At 42.5% G+C, this 19,622-nt stretch overlaps 2 protein-coding genes across 3 annotated transcripts in view; one reads left to right on the forward strand and one right to left on the reverse strand.

The window, feature by feature from the left end:
- The window catches only part of LOC121923544 (oocyte zinc finger protein XlCOF6-like), a 17,010-nt gene extending 15,990 nt beyond the window's left edge, over positions 1-1,020 (forward strand). The window contains exon 4 of the mRNA XM_042454066.1: positions 1,017-1,020. Within this exon, the coding sequence (XP_042310000.1) occupies positions 1,017-1,020 (4 nt within the window). The remainder of the gene's footprint in view (positions 1-1,016) is intronic.
- A 91-nt stretch (positions 1,021-1,111) lies between these two features.
- LOC121921827 lies at positions 1,112-16,096 on the reverse strand. Of its 2 annotated transcripts, none has more exons than XM_042450427.1 (7): positions 15,909-16,096; positions 13,866-14,017; positions 11,782-11,850; positions 10,674-10,803; positions 8,147-8,460; positions 3,317-4,770; positions 1,112-1,697 (listed from the first exon to the last, which is right to left on the reverse strand). In XM_042450427.1, exons 1-7 carry the CDS (start codon positions 16,048-16,050, stop codon positions 1,304-1,306), a joined length of 2,655 nt encoding a protein of 884 aa, XP_042306361.1. In that variant the 5' UTR covers positions 16,051-16,096; the 3' UTR covers positions 1,112-1,303. The 2 variants fall into 2 exon arrangements, with proteins under 2 accessions (XP_042306361.1, XP_042306362.1); XM_042450428.1 differs by lacking the exon at positions 15,909-16,096 and adding an exon at positions 14,921-15,046.
- Between the last annotated feature and the right edge of the window lie 3,526 nt (positions 16,097-19,622).

Below are 19,622 nucleotides of genomic sequence, written 5' to 3' on the forward strand. Positions count from 1 at the left end.
AAGTGTCCTCCATTTGAAAGTTTTGTCCTACATTTGTCCCGGTTTATATATTTAATTTTTTAAAAAATTATTTAATTATTTATTTTTTGCCTCTGGCCCCCCAGTTGTCTGAGGGACAGCATCCCGGACCCCAGCTCAAAAAGGTTGCCTACCCCTGGGTTAGGGGCACAGGACCCCCGTGAAAGTGGGAAAACCTCAAATTAAAAAAACACATATTCTTTATTTTAAACCTGAGAGAACTCCTCTAGGAATCTTCCTATCCTCCAGGGCAATTCTGTGGTCAAGATCTGCCAGAAGGTGACCATAAAATTGCACTGGAGGACCTACAAATACCTAGGGAAGTGTCTTCTCTAGGAATATCTAGGTTCTCCAGTGTGACGTTTGGCAGAAGTTGACACGAGTCACATTGGAGGACCTAGAGATTCCTGGAGAACGTATGAATCAAATCCATGAATAATCAAATATACAAAAGTCAAAGCCAAAAATGTGGATGGACAACTGTATATCCCGTTTATTCTTTAAGCTGCCTTGAGCCCACCACCTTTGTGGAAAAGGCACGATATATATTAACTGATGAGAGCCAGTGTGGTGTAGTGGTTTGAGTGTTGGATTAGGACTCTGGGAGACCAGGGTTCACAACCTCACTGAACCATGGAAACCCAGTGGGTGACCCTGGGCAAGTCCCATTCTCTCAGCCTCAGAGGAAGGCAATGGCAACCCATCTCTGAAAAAGTATTGTGAGGAACACTCTGTGAAAATTTTGCCCTTTTAATTTGGAAAAAAACCTGAAGGCTTAAAAGCAACAAAAATATATATAAATGGATAACACCGTGCTGGCTCTCATGCTTGGTTTTACCTGCTTCATATTAATACCTCTTAGTCTGTTAGCTTTACATTGTATTTCCATTATTTTGATTTGGTTTGTGTGTTTTTTGTTGTTGTTGTTTTACCTTAAAGATGTAGCATTATTGCATTATTGGAGATTTGTGTGTTTTTCCTTGCATTACTGTTTTCAGGTAACTGTATAATGTTGAGAGAACAGGTCTCACAGGTATCTTAAAACAAAAGTAGTAAAACATTTTTTTAACAAAACACACACAAGAGAGCAGAGTAAACCAAAAAATGATTTTAGTATTAAAAATTATTCACAAGAAAAACAGAATCTCATAACCAAACGGCCCAACAATACAGCCAAATGCTATCTACCACCAACTTGTAGAAAAATATCCAAGAACATTCAGCAGTATTATCAACCCTTGATTTAATTATTCTTGAAATGCAGTTCTGAACACTGCCTTGAAAGTTAAAAGGCTGAGGCAGCCATGTTTTGCTTCAGAAGAACCAGCTGCTCAAAGAGCTCATCTGACAGGGCATGCCTTTTCACTGTGAAGATGCTGCCACCTGTGCTGAAGAGGCGTTCCACTGCTGCGCTTGAAGGCATGCCCGTGTTGAACTGCAGAAAACACCGCAGGACCCGAGGGAAAGCGTGCAGACAGGACACTTCCCTGCTGGGGGACTTCAAGTATCTCAGAACCTCCTCATCGGCTGTGTCCACGGCAGACTTTCTGCCCCGGGGTTGTATGTTGAAGAAGTCATCTTCCAAATCGTCTCCTTCTTGATCTTTCTCCAAAGACTCATCATTCTCCTCCCCGACTGTACCCCTAATTTCAGCCTTCAGTAGAGCTTCCATCATGTACCTATGGGATATGATAAGTTAATTTAACAAACTGAAGGAAATATTTTTTTCAGAAGCTTGTAGTCTCTTTTTCTCACAAAAAGCCAGATTGGCATCCCTCTGCAATCACTTTTCACAAACAGGCAAAGACCCTTTTATTTAAATAGGCTTTCGGTCTTTAACTGGGTGTGTACCTATGTTTTATAGGCATAGTTCAGTTAACAAAGCCTCTGACAAGGCAGCTCCTTCTTCTAAAGTCTTTTTACATAAACCCAGCTTTCCCTTTCCTCCTTGTTCTCTGTCTAGCTGGATTTTTTTAGCCACATCAGCCTAAAAGGATGATAAAAGAGGGGAGAAGAAAGAGACTTTTGGGACTGGATTGCAGCAGGAGTAATGCTTGAGCCACGAAACAGCAGGATTTTGCTCACCTCTAGCTGATTCTAATATAGCTGTGTGTAGCTTCCTAGAATAGGCAAAGTAAATATGAGCTACCAGAATCCCTTACTGATCATGTGCAAACAGAAAAACAAAAGAAAAGGGGCGAACAGGTAAGTCTGCTTCCCCAACTAACCTAAGCATGTAAACAAATGCACAAAAGCTGGTAAAAGAAAAGTCATCCCTGGGTGCATATTGGAAGAAGATTTCAAGTGGTCCCTAGAAGGTTCGAAAGGTTTCTCTTTAGTTGAGCAAGGCTTACATGACTTGGTTGTTTCATTTCATATGCAGATATTGTTAGTATTGATTAAATGTTTTGCTGAAACAAACTGAACTGCTCTTCTTTTTTGTGGCAGGAACCTATCCCTCCCAGGCCAGAGAGGAGCTTTTGTGGAGTACAAAAGCCCCCAGGCCTTGCTCTAAGAGACATAAATGTGTACACATCACAGAACGCTTGACATTATCTGCAAGCTCTATGTCTACTACCACTTCCTGAGAGCCACTGGAGTGTCCAGTTAATGGATATGATATGCTCCTGATTTGTACCTATTTGAGGCAAGCAACAAGAAATGACCGATGGCTTGCTATTGGGATGAAACAGAATTTCAAATTACAAGTACCCAATGCCTGCCTTATTGACTGAGCAGGTAGGCCAGGATAGCATGGGCTGAGCCAAGTGCTCGACTGGGTTTGTTCCTGGGCCAACGTGAGGACAGGCAGGTGTTTACACACCTGTCCAAGCATCAGCATACACTTCTTATCTTTCTGCACTATCACTCCTACTGAGAAGCTCCCCATCACTGTATCTGATAAGGAAACAGGACACCTGACTACATCCATGTGGTCAGGGGCCCCGTTTCTATGTCAAACGTTGTGCTAGGGGATTCTCAGTAGGAGCAACAGTGCAGAAAATTAAGGAGCATGTGGGGATGTTTAAACAGCCAGGGTTTGTCATGGAGTTTTTTGAAAAGTCTGTGTCCAACTGGGGGTCAAACTGACCCAGGTTAAGGTTGTTTACCCCAGGATCAGGACAGATCCACTAGATCCATGTCTGGTGTGCCACAATCTGACCCAATCTTGGCCCTGGAGTTTTGGCCTGTGTCATCGAAACAGGATGATGCAAGGCTGAGGGGAACGTGGGTTTTTAGCCCAGTCCAGATAATCCTTTAATCTGATCCACAAGGAGGTTTCCTCTCAATTTCTTACCTATTTGTCTGAGCAGTTTGGGCTGATTCCAACCAGTCCACTTTGAAGCGGGGGTGTAGGCAGGCTGCCAGAAGGAGCTTTCTGTCTTCCCAGATAGGTGCAAACCTCTTTCTTAGGGCTTCTCGCACACCCCTCAATAGTTGGAGGCAGTAGGTGTACCTGACAGGTTTGTTCTCTAGGCCCTGTAACTTGCGATCCAGGTTGTAGAGTGTTGGCAGCAAGTACCCCATGAACATGCCATTCTCCCGTTGCAGGATGTCTAATGATTGGGCTAGTGGCCCCATGATCTCCGTATATTCCTGCACCACCAGGCTCTCTGCAGGTGTGATCCTGGCCAAGGAGCATTGGTCCATTATGGCATCCACTTTTTCTGGCACAGTGGAGAGGAGCTCATTGAGCTGCTTCAGGGCATCAAAGGTGGAACCCCACCTGGCCTTGCTTGGAATCTTCAGGTACACGCCACACTGTTCATAGATGTACTCCGCAATCTGCGCTGACTGGCTCTGCTTGGACCAAAGCTTGCTGCATTTTCCCATGAAGGAACAAAAGAGTTTCCTAAAAGAGCCCAGAGGGCTATTTGGAGGGGAGTCCGAAACCATGGCTTGGATATCTTCGGTGGCCACCAGGTTCAGGGTGTGGCTAGCACACCGCTGGTGTGGCGGCAAACCAAAATCTTCTGTATCAACAGATTCTCCCTGTTGTCTGTTACCTGTCTCCAGGATCTCAGAGATGGGCACAAAATCCACCTCAGCCTCCTCCTGATCATCGTCGTCATCGTCAGCACTGGTGTCTGCAGCATCTGTTGGCTCTTTAGCCTTAAAAACTCGGAAAGCTTTGGCAAAATTGGCGCTGCTGTCCGTGGTTGTGGAGACAACTTTGTTGTGAATCCTGTACTGGACGTGGACGTCATGCAGAGCTTTAGCCAGGACATCATATGTGGGGCAGCCTTGGAGGCGCTTGCAAGCCAAGGCCCCAAACTCAGGCTTCAGAGTTGTTGGGCAGATCCAGTGGGCTGTCACCCCTAAAAAACTCTTCTTCCCATCAGTCCAGCAGTCCGCGGTAGTGGCTACATAAGCTACCGCACCCATCCGATGTGCCAGGGTTTCTTGCATACCAGCTGTCCTCTTCTCGATTCGATCCCTCAGGGTTTTGGCACACATAACAGTGAGGTCTTTGGGAAGGCCAAGGCGAACCAGCCCAATGAACGTTGATTTGTCCACTGTTTGAAGAGGCAAGGTCTCCTCTACAATGAAATCCATAATTTTTTGGTCAAGGATCCTCTGTGTGACCAGCTCCCTACCTGATCCCCCCCTCTCAAGAGTCGCCTCCTGCTCCTGCTTTGGCATTTTGACAGGAGATGGGTCATCATCGTAATCTACTGGCTTTTCAATATGGCCACGTCTTCTAGCCTTCCTTGCAATTTCAATTGCTCTCAGCTTATCAGGGTGTGCTCTCTGAAGAGGAAAAGGGGTTTAAAAAGTCATTAGTCCTAGAAAAAACAATGAAAGGGCACATCAAAATTTTAAAATAGATAAGACAGCTTTAAAAACATTTAAAATGCAAAGCAAACAGTACAAACAGACCAATATCGAGAAATCAGTAAAATATAGCGACAACCCATTATGAACACAGTAAAAAGATGCATTCATGTCATATTGGAGGACATACTGCTGTGGCTGTGACTGTACTGTAATTAAAATGTAATGTATTTGGTTTTTATAAATATTACCTTTTTATTGTTTAGATTTTTGTATTACTACATTTGAATAGTTTGTTTCTGTTCTTATTCTAGGTATCTCAGTTTTTGTGGTTATTTGGCTGTATTCCACCAGGATTCATCTGACCATCTGTCCAATCTATGACAGTTACTAGATCAGTTTCTAAGAAGTCAAGTTAACGTTTATTGCACTAGCCAAAGGCCCTGACAAAATGAGCTTATCAAAAAGCATAAAATATTTAAAACAAAAGGAACAGAATACAAAAGACAAAAATATCCCAACATTTAGTGTGCAGTTAAAATAGTTAACTGATAAAAAGGGAAAAATGGACATCTTTCCTGAATATTAGTAAACTTATACAGTATCACCATAAAATCTAATTAATATTTTGCATCTTCATGGCAATTTAGCTCTCTCTTTCTAATATTTTTTGCAGCCATGGCAAAAAGAGCCACTCTATGTATTACATAGTCATTGGTATCACTCAAAAGGAATTGGACCGAATCAACAGGAGGGCTCCCACTTTTGTTTGTCAGCAAGGGTGTTAAAAATTTCTTTCTAGGGTTGCTGTACAAGGGACAAATTAACAAGTAATGAACAATATCCTCCATCTGAGACTGACTGCAGATGCATAGTCTGTTCTCAAAAGGCACTTTATTATAGCGTCCGTCTAAAACTGTAGTAGGCATTACTTGAAGTCATAGCTCAGTGAAGGCTTGAGTTTAGTCAAATATCTGGCTCTAACATGTTCAGTTTTCAAAAAGGAGAACCAAAAGGAAAATTGTGAGGTCCTAATTGACTGCAGATCTCTTCTTGAATCAGTCCAAAAAAGGCATTCTCTTAATTGCCTCTTATCCATGCCAACAATAGCCTTCAACTCAGAAAAATGATAATTTTATAAAAGAATTTGAAAACTTGATTTCCAGAACTGGTTGTTAAACATTTCCAAGTAAAACAATGCTGAGAGACGATTAGTTGATAAAATATCTGTGTATAATCTATTCTTGTTTTAACTGAGGGGCAGCTGGATTCAGTGCGCAAGAAAGCTGCAGGAGTTCCATTTGGTAAAGCATAGGCTTTTCAGATGAATTTGTTTTGTAATATTTCCAAGGCTTTGCCAGTGTTGATATCTGATCCCCATATTTCTGCACCGTAAAGCATCTGAGCAATAACTTTACTGTTGAAAATTTTTAGGGCAGGTTCAATTAACTGGCTGCCCTGGTTGTAACAGAATTTCAACAAGGCTCTGACTGTTTTGTCAGCTTTCAGTTTTACTGCCTCCCTATACCTTTTCCAAGAAAGGGACTCAGTGAAAAACTATGCCAAGACACAGTATCTGAATAGTTGGGTTTGTTCTATGTTATGTTGGTCTAAGATCCATTTGTGCTTTGGACAGTTTCTGCCAAATACCATTACCTTGGTTTTGGAGTACAGTAGTTTATTGACAAGTGTTCTTGATGACAATAAACACTGAAAGCATTCAGTAGATTTTTGAGACCTAAACGAGATTGGGGAATTAGCACTAAACCATCTGCATACATCAGAATGAAGATCTTTCTGATGCTGATAACTGGGGAAGGAGAATCAACTGAAGATAAGAAAGATACCAGATCATTCATATAGATGTTTAAAAAGGTAGGTGCCAGAAGGCATCCCTTTTCACTCCACGGGTTCTTTTGAAAGCTTCTGTCAGGGAACAATTTAAACTGGCTCTAACCCTCATTTCTGTATGGCTGTATAGTTCCCGTATCAATCTTAAAAGTCTGATATCAATCTCTGAGCCATGCAGCTTTTCCCATAATCTATTTCTATTAATAGAATCGAAAGCAGCTGCAAGATCAATGAAAGCAGTATAGACATGTTTCTTATTTTCTTTAGTATACTTCCTTACAATATAGCTTAATATGAGACACTGATCTATAGTGCTGTATCCACTTCTAAATCCTGCCTGTTCTTCATATAAGACTTGCTTTTCTTGTAGCCATTTCTGTTAACTTGAGATGCAAGTGTTGGGCATATAGCTTTGAAGTAATGTCAAGGAAGCTGATTGGCCGGTAGTTTTGTGGATCATTCCTGTCTCCCTTCTTATGGATTGGAAAAACAATACTCGTCTTCCACCCATGAGGCATTTGTCCTGAATTATTTATTGTAGTAAATAGATTAGCAAGGATGGGGGACCACCATTCAGCATATTCTTTGAAAAGTTCTGCAGGAAGCATATCCTCTCCCGCTGCTTTCTTGGATTTCAATGAAGCAATTAAACATTTTATCTCATTGGCTGTGACTGGTTGCCATTAGAAAAATCTTTTATCTATCTAGACCGCTTCTGAAGGGCTTGAATGAGTGTGAAAAATGTTGGAGAAATATTTAATCGCTCTGGGGCAGTGATTGAGGTTTCCTGTATATTTTTTGCTTTTTTAAAGCCGTGAATAACAATTTCCCAGAATTTGTCTTCCTTCCATTCTATTACTGCAAGTTCCACATCCCGCCACTGTGATTTTGTATAATTAGCTTTCTTGGCTTGTAAAAGACTTTTATATTTCAGCCTGAAATTAGTTAAATTTTCCATGTTCTTACTAAATGGGTATTTGCAGGATTCCCTTATCTTTTTAGCCGGATCTTTTTTGGCTATCTTGCATTCTGCATCAAACCATCCGTTATCTGTGGGCTGAAAATTTTTGCCTGTCTGAGTTCTGTCACAATTTGTTGATAGATATCTAAATGATTTGATTTATCATAGAAATGCTGGCGCATACTTGACAGAAAATTGCTGTTTAATTTCTCTTGTATAGTGCTACTCAGTCTAATAGACCACTTCAGCCTCCTCTCTCCTAACAGTTCCCCTGTTAGATTTACTGTTTTAATTAGTTCAAGAATTGGTTGTAGGGATACTATCAGAGGGAGGTGATCATTTTCCATATGTTCCAGGATTTCAAAGAAATGAAAGATGGTGTCCTTGTACCGAAGATTTGATTTTATATTCAAACTGAACTGTCTCAATTGAAATTTGCAGCGATGTCTCTGTAATCAGAAATTGTATTCTCTTGTGCTTGATTACATGAAATCTGCTCTTGCAGAATGAGTTTTTTTCCGGAACCGTCTGAATACTTACCTCAAGATGTTTCTTCACATTGGAGGCAGACGTAATGGCTGAGCTCACGTTTTTGATGGCCGGCAGACAATAATTGCACTGCACAATTACATTTTTCCCTTTTTGACGCACAAAGGTAAAGGCCTTCTCAAAGCCTGACCAGGGCACTTGCTGGATGATGGGTGTGGGTATGGATAGCTGCTCTATGTCTTGTTCGTACATCGAGTCCTGGTGCAGTGTCACCTCTGTAGCAGTTGGTGACGTGTCAGCGCTGCATACAACCAATGATGTCTCAGGCTCTAGCAGGCTGGAGCCTGCGTCAACAGCACCACTGCCTTCAGCAAGACAAAAGGAACCAAGTCATTTAAAAGACAAATAAAAATGAGGGAGAAGTGTAGCCATGTTAGTCTGTTGCAGCAAAACAAACAGGGAGACATTTGGCAAGTTGTATTTGGTGTGAACCTTCAGGAACTCCAGACCACAAAATGCCCTAGGTACTTCTGGATGTGACCGTTGAATTACACAACACATCCTGTTTCAGAGACACAAGGCTACAATGGGCTCCCTGAAAGATCATTTAAAAGAACTCCAAAACTCATTATAATATTTTCACCCACTGAATAAAATCATCATTATCATCATCATCTGATTGTGTGTTCCTGCATGGCAGGGGGTTGGACTGGATGGCCCTTGAAGTCTCTTCCAACTCTATGATTCTATCATGATGATGATTATAATATATCTTGATTTCAGTAAGACCTTTGACAAGGTTTCCCATGACATTCTTACTTGCCAAAGCTTGGCAAATGTGTGCTAGAGAAGGCAACTGTTACATGGATTTGTAATTGGTTGACCGGACGAACCCAAAGGGTGCTCAACAATGGCTCCTTTTCATCCCGGAGAGAAGTGACCAGTGGGGTCCCACAGGGCTCTGTCCTAGGCCCAGTGCTATTCAACATCTTTATCAATGACTTGGAGGACAAAACTGGGGGCACACTCATCAAATTTGCAGATGACAACAAATTAGGAGGAATAGCTAATACTCCAGAGGACAGGATCAAAATTCAGAATGACCTTAATAGATTCGAAAGCTGGGCCAAAACTAATAAAATGAACTTCAACACGGAGAAATGTAAGGTACTGCACTTAGGGAGGAAAAATGAAATGCACAGATATAGGATGGGGGACAGCTGGCTGAATGAGACCACATGTGAAAGGGATCTTGGAGTCCAAGTAGACCACAAGTTGAACATGAGTCAACAGTGTGATGCGGCAGCTAAAAAGGCCAATGCAATTTTAGGTTGCATCAATAAAAATATAGTGTCTAGATCAAGAGAAGTAATAGTGCCACTGTATTCTGCTTTAGTCAGGCCCCACCTGGAATACTGTGTCCAGTTCTGGCACCACAATTCAAAAAGGACATTGAGAAACTGGAGCGTGTCCAAAGGAGGGCAATTAAAATGGTGAAGGGTCTGGAAACCATGTCATATGAGGAACGACTTAGGGAGCTGGGGATGTTTAGCCTGGAGAAAAGAAGATTAAGAGGTGATATGATCGCCCTGTTTAAATATTTGAAGGGATGTCATATTGAGGAGGGAGCAAGCTTGTTTTCTGCTGCTCCAGAGAACAGGACCCAGAACAATGGATGCAAGCTACAGGAAAAGCGATTCCATCTCGATATTAGGAGGAACTTCCTGACAGTAAGGGATGTTGGATGGTAGAACATGCTCCCTCGGAGAGTGGTGGAATCTCCTTCCTTGGAGGTCCTTAAACAGAGGCTAGAGGGCCATCTGTTGGGGATGCTTTGATTGATAGTTCCTGCATGGCAGGGGGTTGGACTGGATGGCCCTTGTGGTCTCTTCCAATTCTATGATTCTATGATTTCTTATATCCTTTTCATGGATTGAGGCAGCGAACAACAAATCTACAATGAACAATATCAGTTAACCCACTTTAATAAAAACATTCAACAATTTAAAAAGTGATATAAGACATATGCAATTTAAAACAGTCCACATTTAAAATTCAGCATCCAAATTCACAATTTAAAAATTCTTTGGATAAACCTGGTTTTAAATTCAGACAGCATTATTCAGCTGTCAAAACTCTTCCGGCAGCTCATTCCACAGTCTAAGGGTGGCTGAAGAAAATCAGCTCTCCTTCTTCCCCCAGTAATAGGAACGTACATCAGGCCATGTAAGAAGAGGGGGGAACTGAGGTGGCATTGCACATTCCATAGCTATTTATATTTTTATATCACATTTTTCTACCCAAAGGTGGAGGGCCCAAACAAGCTCCCAACAGGCAACATACAATACAGCCTAATTGTGCTTTCAAATCACCTCTGAGTTATGATGACCCTAAGGTGAACTTATCACAGGGTTTTCATGGCCAGATTTGATTCCAAGAGTGTGTGACTTGCCCAAGGTCGCTCACTGGGTTTTCATGGCTGAGCAGAGATTCGAACCCTGGTCTTCAGAGTCATAGTCCAACACTATGTGGGAAAATCGCAAAGTTCAAAAGCATCTCAAGGACACAGGCACCTTACCCAGGTACATGGAATCTCTTCCATCTTCTTCCCTCTTGATGTTTCTGGACAGCTGCCTGTCTCTGGAAACAGACGGTGAGGCCTCGGCCTCGGTGGAACTCGCTGCTGCCTCCTCGTATTCAGCCAGCACCTAAAACAACAGCGAGGCCCTCTTTTTAAAGCATGGCAAAGAGCGGTATTGGCATCAAAGCAGGGTTGGTAGGGTCAAAAGCCTTTTGCTGTAATGGATGAGCGATGGCTTAAATATCTCCAGTGAAGAGGATCTCACTATCTCCCAAGCAGGGATGTAGCCGGAGGGGGGGCGGTCTTGGGGTCCGGACCCCCCCCCTTCCATTAGAAAAATGAATGGTGTGTGCTGCTGCACCGCCGCACTCAAGCCCCATTATAATGGTGGTACTTAGTCTGGACCCCCCCCTTCCTAAAATCCTAGCTACGTCCCCGCCCCGAGACAGTCTTGTCTCAGGGCTTGTCTACATTATTTATAAATCGCCAACTCCTCCCGAGCTGCGTGGTGTTTACACTACACAAACCCAAAAGTCTGAGCATGTAATTTAGGGAGTGCTGTAGTCGTGTTTTCCTGCATGGTAGGGCGAGTGAACTAGATGACTCTTGTGGTCCCTTCCAACACTAATATATGTAATTATTATATAGAAATAGCAAGTACATTTCTATACCGCTTATCAGTGCACTTAAGCACTCCCTAAGCGGTTTACAATGTGTTAAGCCAACTGCTCCCAACATGCTGGGTTATTCATTCTAGCGACCTACAGAAGGATGCTAGGCTGAGTGGACCCTGGAGGCCTGCTTGGGGTTGAACTCACAACCTTGTGGGTGTGAATGGTTGCAAGACAGTGGCATTTAAATACTGCAACACCAGAGAAATAATCAATAATTACTACACTTTCCCTTACAACTCTACTTTAGTGATATTTAGTCTTAATTTATACTTGTTTCCCACACCATCCCCAAAGGAAGGGGTGAATCTGCTTTCTCGAGAGCACATCAACATAATATCTCTTTCTAAACCTTTTCCTCCCCTCCCTTGTTTCATCATCCAAATTGTGTTAAAAAATAGTAGGTCCCTCTAGCATTCAACCTTCTATTATACCCTCTTTTTCTTCTTCCAAGTCACATCCTTCCTCCTTTCGTACTCCTGGAATCGGAGGGGGTGTCTCACCTGTAATGAGAAATTAAATGGTAAACATCAGAGCAAGCAAGTGGGGGTCTTGGAACATTGTTATTTAAAATAATGGGCAGCAGTGAGTGGCAATGGGGTGCAGTGGTTACAGTGCTGGACTGCAGCTTGGGTGACAAAGAATGGATCCGCACTGAAGAAATACTACTGTTCAACACTTTAGCTGCCATGGCTCAATGCTATGAAATTCCGGGAATTGTAGTTTGTTGCCACAACAAATTACAATTCCCAGAATTCCACAGCACTGAGTGATGGCAGATAAAGTGGCGTCAAACCAGAATATTTCTGCAGTGTGGACACAGCCAGAGTGGACGCAGCAAAGCAGGGTTGCCATGACCCATTCAAAGTCTCTCTATCCTACTTCATGAGGTTGTTGTGAAGATACAATGGGAAGTAAGAAGGTCACATGTATTGCCTTGAGTTTATCAGAGAAAGGTCCAGCTAGCAAAATGACCAATAAAAATTACTGGCAATGCATCTGGGGTATCTTACTGTCTCGCTCTAAAGTAAAGTAGTCCCCCCACATTTGCTGGAGTTAGGGGTGAAGGATCCCAGTGAATGTGGGAACTCCACAAATTAAAAAGCAATATTCTTATTGCCTAAGAGAGGACCTCTTTAGGAATCTTCAGGTTATCCAGTGCAACTCTATGGTCAACATCTGCCAGACATTGACAATAGAATTACACTGGAGGGCCTACAAATGCCTAGAGAAGTGTTTTCTCTAGGAACATCTAGGTTCTCCAGTGCAACTCTGTGGGCAACTTCTGGCAGAGTTGTGCTGGGGGAGCTAGAGATTCCTAGAGAGAACGTAAAATCATAAACCATAAAAACAAAACAATATAAAATATAGTAGAATCATAGAATCGTAGAGTTGGAAGAGACCACAAGGGTCATCCAGTCCAACCCCCTGCCATGCAGGAAATCACAATCAAAGCATCCCTGACCAATGGCCATCTAGCCTCTGTTTGAAGACCTCTAAGGAAGGAGACTCCACTACACTTCGAGGGAGTTTGTTCCACTGTTGAACAGCCCTTACTGTCAGGAAGTTCTTCCTAATGTTGAGGTGGAATCTCTTTTCCTGTAGCTTGCATCCATTGTTCCGGGTTCTTTTCTCTAGAGCAGCAGAAAACAAGCTTGCTCCCTCCTCAATATGACTTCCTTTCAAATATTTAAACAGGGCTATCATATCACCTCTTACCCTTCTCTTCTCCAAGCTAAAAGTAAGCTTTAAAAATTATAACGGAAGAGACAGCTAAAAATAAGGGTAGGAAACATTTAAGGCGAAAGAATAAGAATGGTGATGATTGAGTGTTCTTAACCGCCACCTTGGGCACAGCTCATTTTTGTTTAGAGCAACAGAAAAAAGCTGAAGCCAAAATACTTTGCTAATACACCTGTCCCTCCATATCCGCTAGAGTTAGGGGCGCAAGACTCCCATGAATATGGGAAAACCACAAATAACAAAAACACCATGTTTTTACCTGGGGGGACACCTCTCTAGGAATCTCTACGTCCTCCAATGCAACTCTGTGGTCAATGTCCGACAGACACTGACCATAAAACTGCGCTGGAGGAGCCACTAAGGTCACCTTTTTGTTTGGAGAGACATATAGAACAGAAAGCTTTTAAACAACGTCCTGGGGGTGGTATGTTGTTTTAATGTATACAGTTTTTAACTATATTCTATTTTTGAACAATTGATCTGTTTTAATTTTGCAACAGTTTTATTTTAATTTTTATTGTCACTTTTGTAAGTTTTTAACGGTAAGTTTTAAAGACTACAAGCCACTTTGGGAGAAAAGCAGGATACAAATTAATATAATAAATAAATAAATAAATAAAAACCTGGGTCACTCATTCTCTATTCACTGACCCACCTCACATGGTTGTTGTGAGGATAAAAAAGGCAGAAGTAAGAGAACCAACATAGGCCATCCTGAGCCTTTGAACCCGAACCATTGAATACTACGTTGGATAGTATTGCAAGGCTGACTTACTTTGACATGTTTCAAAAAGTTGCTGGAACTCCTTATGCTCCCCGAGATGGTCTTGTTTGGACAAATTCGGCAACTGGCAGTGAAGTTATTCCCATCCTCTTTCACGCTGACGTTTTTATAGCAGAATTCGACAATGAAAGTATCCATCCCACCTGTTCAAATCGTAGAAAATACACACATTAGCTGTAGCACACAATGCCTTGTCCACATGCAGCACACAAGGAATTGAGGCTGGTCTTGAATTTATAGGGGGGAAATCCAGATTATATGTCAGGATTTAAAATTATCCTCTTTCACTTGATAGTTTAAACAGATAAACCGGCACACTAAGACATTTTTATTTATGCATGCATTTAATTTTTTAAAATTATCATTATTCAGCAAAATTTCATCCATAATTGTTAACATTATCATACTTTTCTACATTATATTACATGGTAAATTCCATTATCTGCCTTTCTGTTTCATTTATTTCTTCCGCATTTGTTACTACATTTCCCTTCTTCTTCATTCTTCTTCTCCCATATCCTTTTACAATTTAATCTACTTAAATCATATAGACTCTATTTTCTCTCTCATTCCTTTTTTAACCTTAATTTACCTCTTCTCTCTCTCTCTCTCTCTTTCTCTTAGTCCTTCTCTCTATCATTTTCCTTTTACCTTGTTTCCTTCTTTGACTTTTTTCTCATAATAATGATGATAGGCTGGCTTTTATATGCAGTATTTCTTTTTCTTTTTTTAGTCATTCCTTTTAACTTTTGCATATTTTTAATGTAATTTTATACAACACTCTCTCAGCCTCAAAGGGAGGCAAAGGCAAACCCCTAACAAATCTGAACAAATGGCATGAAGGCACACAACAACATCAACATGTTTATGAGCTTTTATTTACATGGCTATTTTTTTAATTAGATGTCTTGAGTCACAGAATTGGGAACGAGGTCTGTGTGAATAATTAATTAGTTAATTAATTAATTAATAACAACAATAACAATATTCTTGCGCACAGGTAGGCTGGTTGGAAGATAATAGCAGCTGCTCTTGCAGCTACATACCAAGCAGTTGTGATAGAAATATTCAAGATATTGCTGTTATTTTGTTGTCGTTGTTGTTGTTTTGTGCCTCCAAAGTCGTTTCTGATTTATGGCGACCCTATCATGGAGTTTTCTTGGCAAGTTTCTTCAGAGGAGGTTTGCCACTGAAAAGAAAAGCAACAGATCAGAATTATATAGTACAAAAAAAGGTTTCTGTAGGAAGAGAATAAATGGCCCAGAACACACTGCAGAAATCATCCAGTTTGAGACTGCTTTAACTGCCCTGGCTCAATGCTAGGGAATCCTGGGAACTGTAGTTTTACAAGACTTCGAGCTCTGGGGCCCCAGCAAACTACAGTTCCCAAAATTCCCTAGCACTCACCCAGGGCAGTTAAAGTGGTCACAAACTGGATTATTTCTGCAGTGTGGATCCTAGTCAAATGCATATTTACAGCCCTGGGAATCCTGGGAACTGTAGTTTTGTGAGACATTGAGTCTTCTCTGTCAGATAGAGATAGATAGAGAGAGAGAGAGAGAGAGCGCCCTGGTGCCAAAGCAAACTACAATTCCCAGCATTCTCTACTATTCTAGAACCAGGGCAATTAAACCAATCTAAAACTGGGTTATTTCTGCAGTGTGGAACCTAAATCAAATGCATATTTGCAGGGGAAGTAAACACCAGAGTGGCACAGTGGTTTGGGTGTTGGGACTATGAATCTAGAGACCAGGGTCTCAGCCATGGAAACTCACTAAGGTGACCTTGGGCCAAGTCACACTCTCTCAGCCTCAAAGGGAAAGCAATGGCAAAAAAACCCCTCTGGACAAATCGTTTCCCCCCAAAAAAAACATGATAGGAGTGGGCATAAAGTTGGAAGCACTTGAAGGCACATTATAACACAACAACAATAAGAGAAAAGTCCTATTTGCATGCAAAGTCCTATTGCATTTGCAAGCCTTGCAAGGAGACCAGGCTGCTGCAAGGCTTCTTGCAACTGGGCAGAGCGCCTACCTGCACTGAGTCCTCCTTCTTCCCAGGCCTGGAGCAGCCCTCTTAGAAGGCACCGCGCATGCGCCCCGGCCATGCAGTGGCCAGAAAGGGAGCCCCGGCGCCCTCTGCTGGCCGTCCCCCTCCAGCACAAGCGGGCTTCCATTGCCTCTCAGTGTGGCCCCCTAGTGGTGAATCCTATTTGCATTGATTTCTCTGGAGAGTTTTTCCATCAATGGCATCAATGACTTGCAAGGCAGTCCTCCTTTTCCAGGACCTGTCCGACTTTTTCAAATCTTTTCTGTCCAGGAGGATTTGCAAAAATATTCTCCTTTTCCAGGACTTGTCTTACCTTTGAACCTTTTCTATCCAGGAGGAATTTAAAAGTGTCCTCCTTTTCCAGGACCTGTCCTCTACTTCAACCTTTTCAGTCTAGGAGGAATTCTAAAGTATCCTCCTTTCCCAGGATCTGTCCTCTATTTCAATTTCTATCTAGGAGGAATTCCAAAAGGTCCTTCTTTTCCAAGACCTGTCCTCTATTTCAACTTCTGTCCAAGAGGAATTGCCAAAGGTTCTCATTTTCCAGGACCTGTCCTCTATTTCAACCTTTTCTGTTCAGGAGTTTTTCCAAAAGGTCCTCCTTTTCCAGGGCCTGTCCTATTTCAACCTTCTGTCCTGGAGGAATTTTTAAAAGGTCCTCTTTTCCCAGGACCTGTCCTCTATTTCAACTTTCTGTCCAGGTGGGATTGCAAATGGTCTTCCTTTTGCAGGATCAGTCCTCTATTTCAACTTCTGTCCAGGATGGATTTCCAAATGTCCTCTATTTTGAGCATAACTAAGGAACATGAATTCATAGGAGTATTTTTTGCACTCTTATTTGGTCATGGACTACCGTTTTCTGCAATGTCCTACATTTTGAGGTGCCTTGACCTCCTTTGTGTTTAGGACTTCTGGTCAACCCAGGCAGGACCTGGTCGACCAGATGGGGCCTCTTTTTCCAGGACATGTCCTACATTTCAACCTTTTTGGTCCAGGAGGCATTCCAAAGTATCCTCCCTTTTGAAGGCTACAACTAAGCAGCATGAATTTATCTTTATGTGAGTGTTTTTAACTCTAATGGGTCATGCCCTACATTTTTCTTGAATGTCCTACATTTTGAGGTGCCTTGTTATTTTTCTTCCAGATGTAGCTGCACTCCTTACCATACCCTCCATCCTGATTTCTGCCTCCTTTTTTCTCAACAGAGTTTATCACACTGGGGCTGATTTCGGCATTAAAGAGAGATTAAAGCGCATTTAAACATCCTGCAAATCAAGCGAAAACGTAATCACACGAATGATGAGCGCACAGAATTGCGCAAATAAAGTGATATCAGAAATGCATTGTTGCTGAAAACCTGAAAATAAAAAGATGCGTGTTAATGCTTTCTTGTGACCGCTTTAATAGCGAGTTTTGTGCGACGTCGTGTGATATTGCTTCGTGTAATTACGTGATTTGTCCGGGATATTCATGGAATAAACTCCTGATCTCCTTCATATCATAAACTCCTAAAAAAGGAAGTTTATGACCACCGCTATCCCTTTTCTCTGTAGTGGGCAATTTTGCCACAGAGGAAAACACCACCGGCAGGTGTCTTTCTTGTGAGTTACTTCCCGCTTTTAAAGGCCTTCCTCTGGACCTAAAACCTCTCTCCCATGGACAAAATGCCCCCAGGCTTCTTAGGAGATGTGAGGCAATATTTTTAAGAGGTTGGAGCACTGGATTATGGACTTTATCACACAGGAGAAAAACTGGGAAAAGCTGGGATCCCAAGAAACCTGGGTTGACTTATACACAGATCAAAACAATTTTGATGTGACGGCTGTGCCACATCCAAATGGCAGTAAGGAATTCTGGGAGCTGAAGTCCAAAACATCTGGAGGACCAAAATTTAGGAACCACTGGTATAGTGTGAAAGGTTCCCTGGAAGTCTCCTCCAAGCCTTTGCAATGGGATACCCTTATGAACAGAGAGAATATGATAGCCAGTTTTTGAGGGGGCAATGGAGCACCAAAAAGAAACTGACTTCACATAGTGCAGGGTGGAAAGTGGAAGAAAAGAAAGGGTGGCATGTTTTGAACTGTGAATCAGCTGGAGGTCAGGCTACCTAGGTTCAGTGATTGCTGAGGGGTGGTGAAGCAGAGGATATACATGATCATGTGTAAAATTCCAGGCATTTCCGGTATTTTTCTAAACTGATTTCAGTGGAAGTAGAGACCATGCTACAAAACATATTGCAGAAATAATCCTGTTTGAGACTGCTTTAACTGTCCTGGCTCAGTGTGAGGGAATTCTAGGAACTGTAGTTTTGTGAGACATTGAGCCTTCTCTGTCAGAGAGTTCTGGTGCCACAACAAACTACCAGGCTGTACAGACTGGGCATAAAGGCTGGAATGGGGTGGACTGGAGGCATGGCATCTGCACGATGCATGCCCTGACTCTGCTCCCATGCCGGCATGACCCCACCTGCCCCACCACACAGCAGGCGTCATCACAGCACTCTTCTGGCACTGCATCCAGACGACACAGCACCAAAGGAGCGCAGAAAAGCTGCAGTGTTGGCAGCTATGGCACCCTTTCCATGGCACAGAAAGGAGCCTTTTTGTGGCTCCTTTTTGTGCCGCAGAAAGGTCAGATTGGGGCTGCATCATGCAGTTGATGGGTCCCAATCTGGCAAAGAAAGAGGTGGCTGCAGGCTGCCGCTTAGGGGTGGTCTCTACAGCCCTCTAGCACTGAGCAAAGGCAGTTAAAGTGGTCTCAAACTGGATGATTTCTGCAGTGGTTTTGGAGGGCAGAGTGCTAGAACAGATGGGCAATGGAGGGGAGTCCAAAAGCAGATTTTCTGTTTCTCATGTCCCACAGGGAATACATGAACAACATGCCCCCATGGTAGTGGCTGAAAGTCCACTTCTGCTTTTGAAAAAAACAGATTTTTAAAAAAAATGTACATTAAATAGCACAGGGGTCCTCATGCAATTTGTTTAAAGGTGGCCTGGGCCCCATTCCCACTGGGCAAAAAAAGCGGCTTATTTCGCTGAGATTCTGACTCGAATTCTTACTTGGATTCTGACTCAAATCTGACCCATCGTTCCTATTAAAAACGGGTGCAAACAGACCTGGGTTTTTTTACCCTGTTTTCGTTCCCATTGGTATTTCCCCTGTGGTAATTTGAAGCGGGTTATTTTGCTCCCCATTCCCATTGCCCTTCTGGAACCTCTTGTTTTTTTAAATCAGCTGTCAATCAAGCGCTTAAGTGCTTGATGTCACAGCCAACCAGTCGCTTAGGCGCTTTTCCCCTCCGGGAAAGGAAGAAGGGAGCCTCTATTCCCCTCAAATCCCTTTGCATCCAAGGCTCTTCTGTGTCTCCCCAGACTCCCTCTAGGAAAGAGAGAAGAGGAGCCTCTGTTCGTCCTAAACCCTTGCATCCGAGTGTGGTGGAGTCTCCTTCTTCAGAGGTTTGTAAATAGACTGGATAGCCATCTGTCAGTAGTGCTTTGACAGCATCTTTCTGCATGGCAGAATGGGGTTGGATTGGATGTCCCTTGGGTCCCTTCCAACTCTAATCACCACCAGTGAGCAGAAATTTCACACAGGTGAGAGAGCCCAGTTCTCATGCCAGCTCTATCATGCCAGGTCAACAGAAAATAAAACCTTTTCCTCCATGACCGACAGAGAAATACTAGAGCCTGGAAAAGTTAC

This window comes from Sceloporus undulatus, chromosome 2 (assembly GCF_019175285.1).
Source record: "Sceloporus undulatus isolate JIND9_A2432 ecotype Alabama chromosome 2, SceUnd_v1.1, whole genome shotgun sequence".
Taxonomy (NCBI): Eukaryota; Metazoa; Chordata; class Lepidosauria; order Squamata; family Phrynosomatidae; genus Sceloporus; species Sceloporus undulatus.

Excerpts from the sequence above, each read along its gene's own strand:
- LOC121921827 (XM_042450427.1), bottom strand. The coding sequence starts at position 16,050 with ATGGAAGCCCGCTTGTGCTGGAGGGGGACGGCCAGCAGAGGGCGCCGG. Across the intron at positions 11,851-13,865 it reads ACTTTTTGAAACATGTCAAA|GTGAGACACCCCCTCCGATT; the intron begins GTAAGTCAGCCT and ends TTCTCATTACAG. Across the intron at positions 8,461-10,673 it reads AAGAGATTCCATGTACCTGG|GCAGTGGTGCTGTTGACGCA; the intron begins GTAAGGTGCCTG and ends GTCTTGCTGAAG.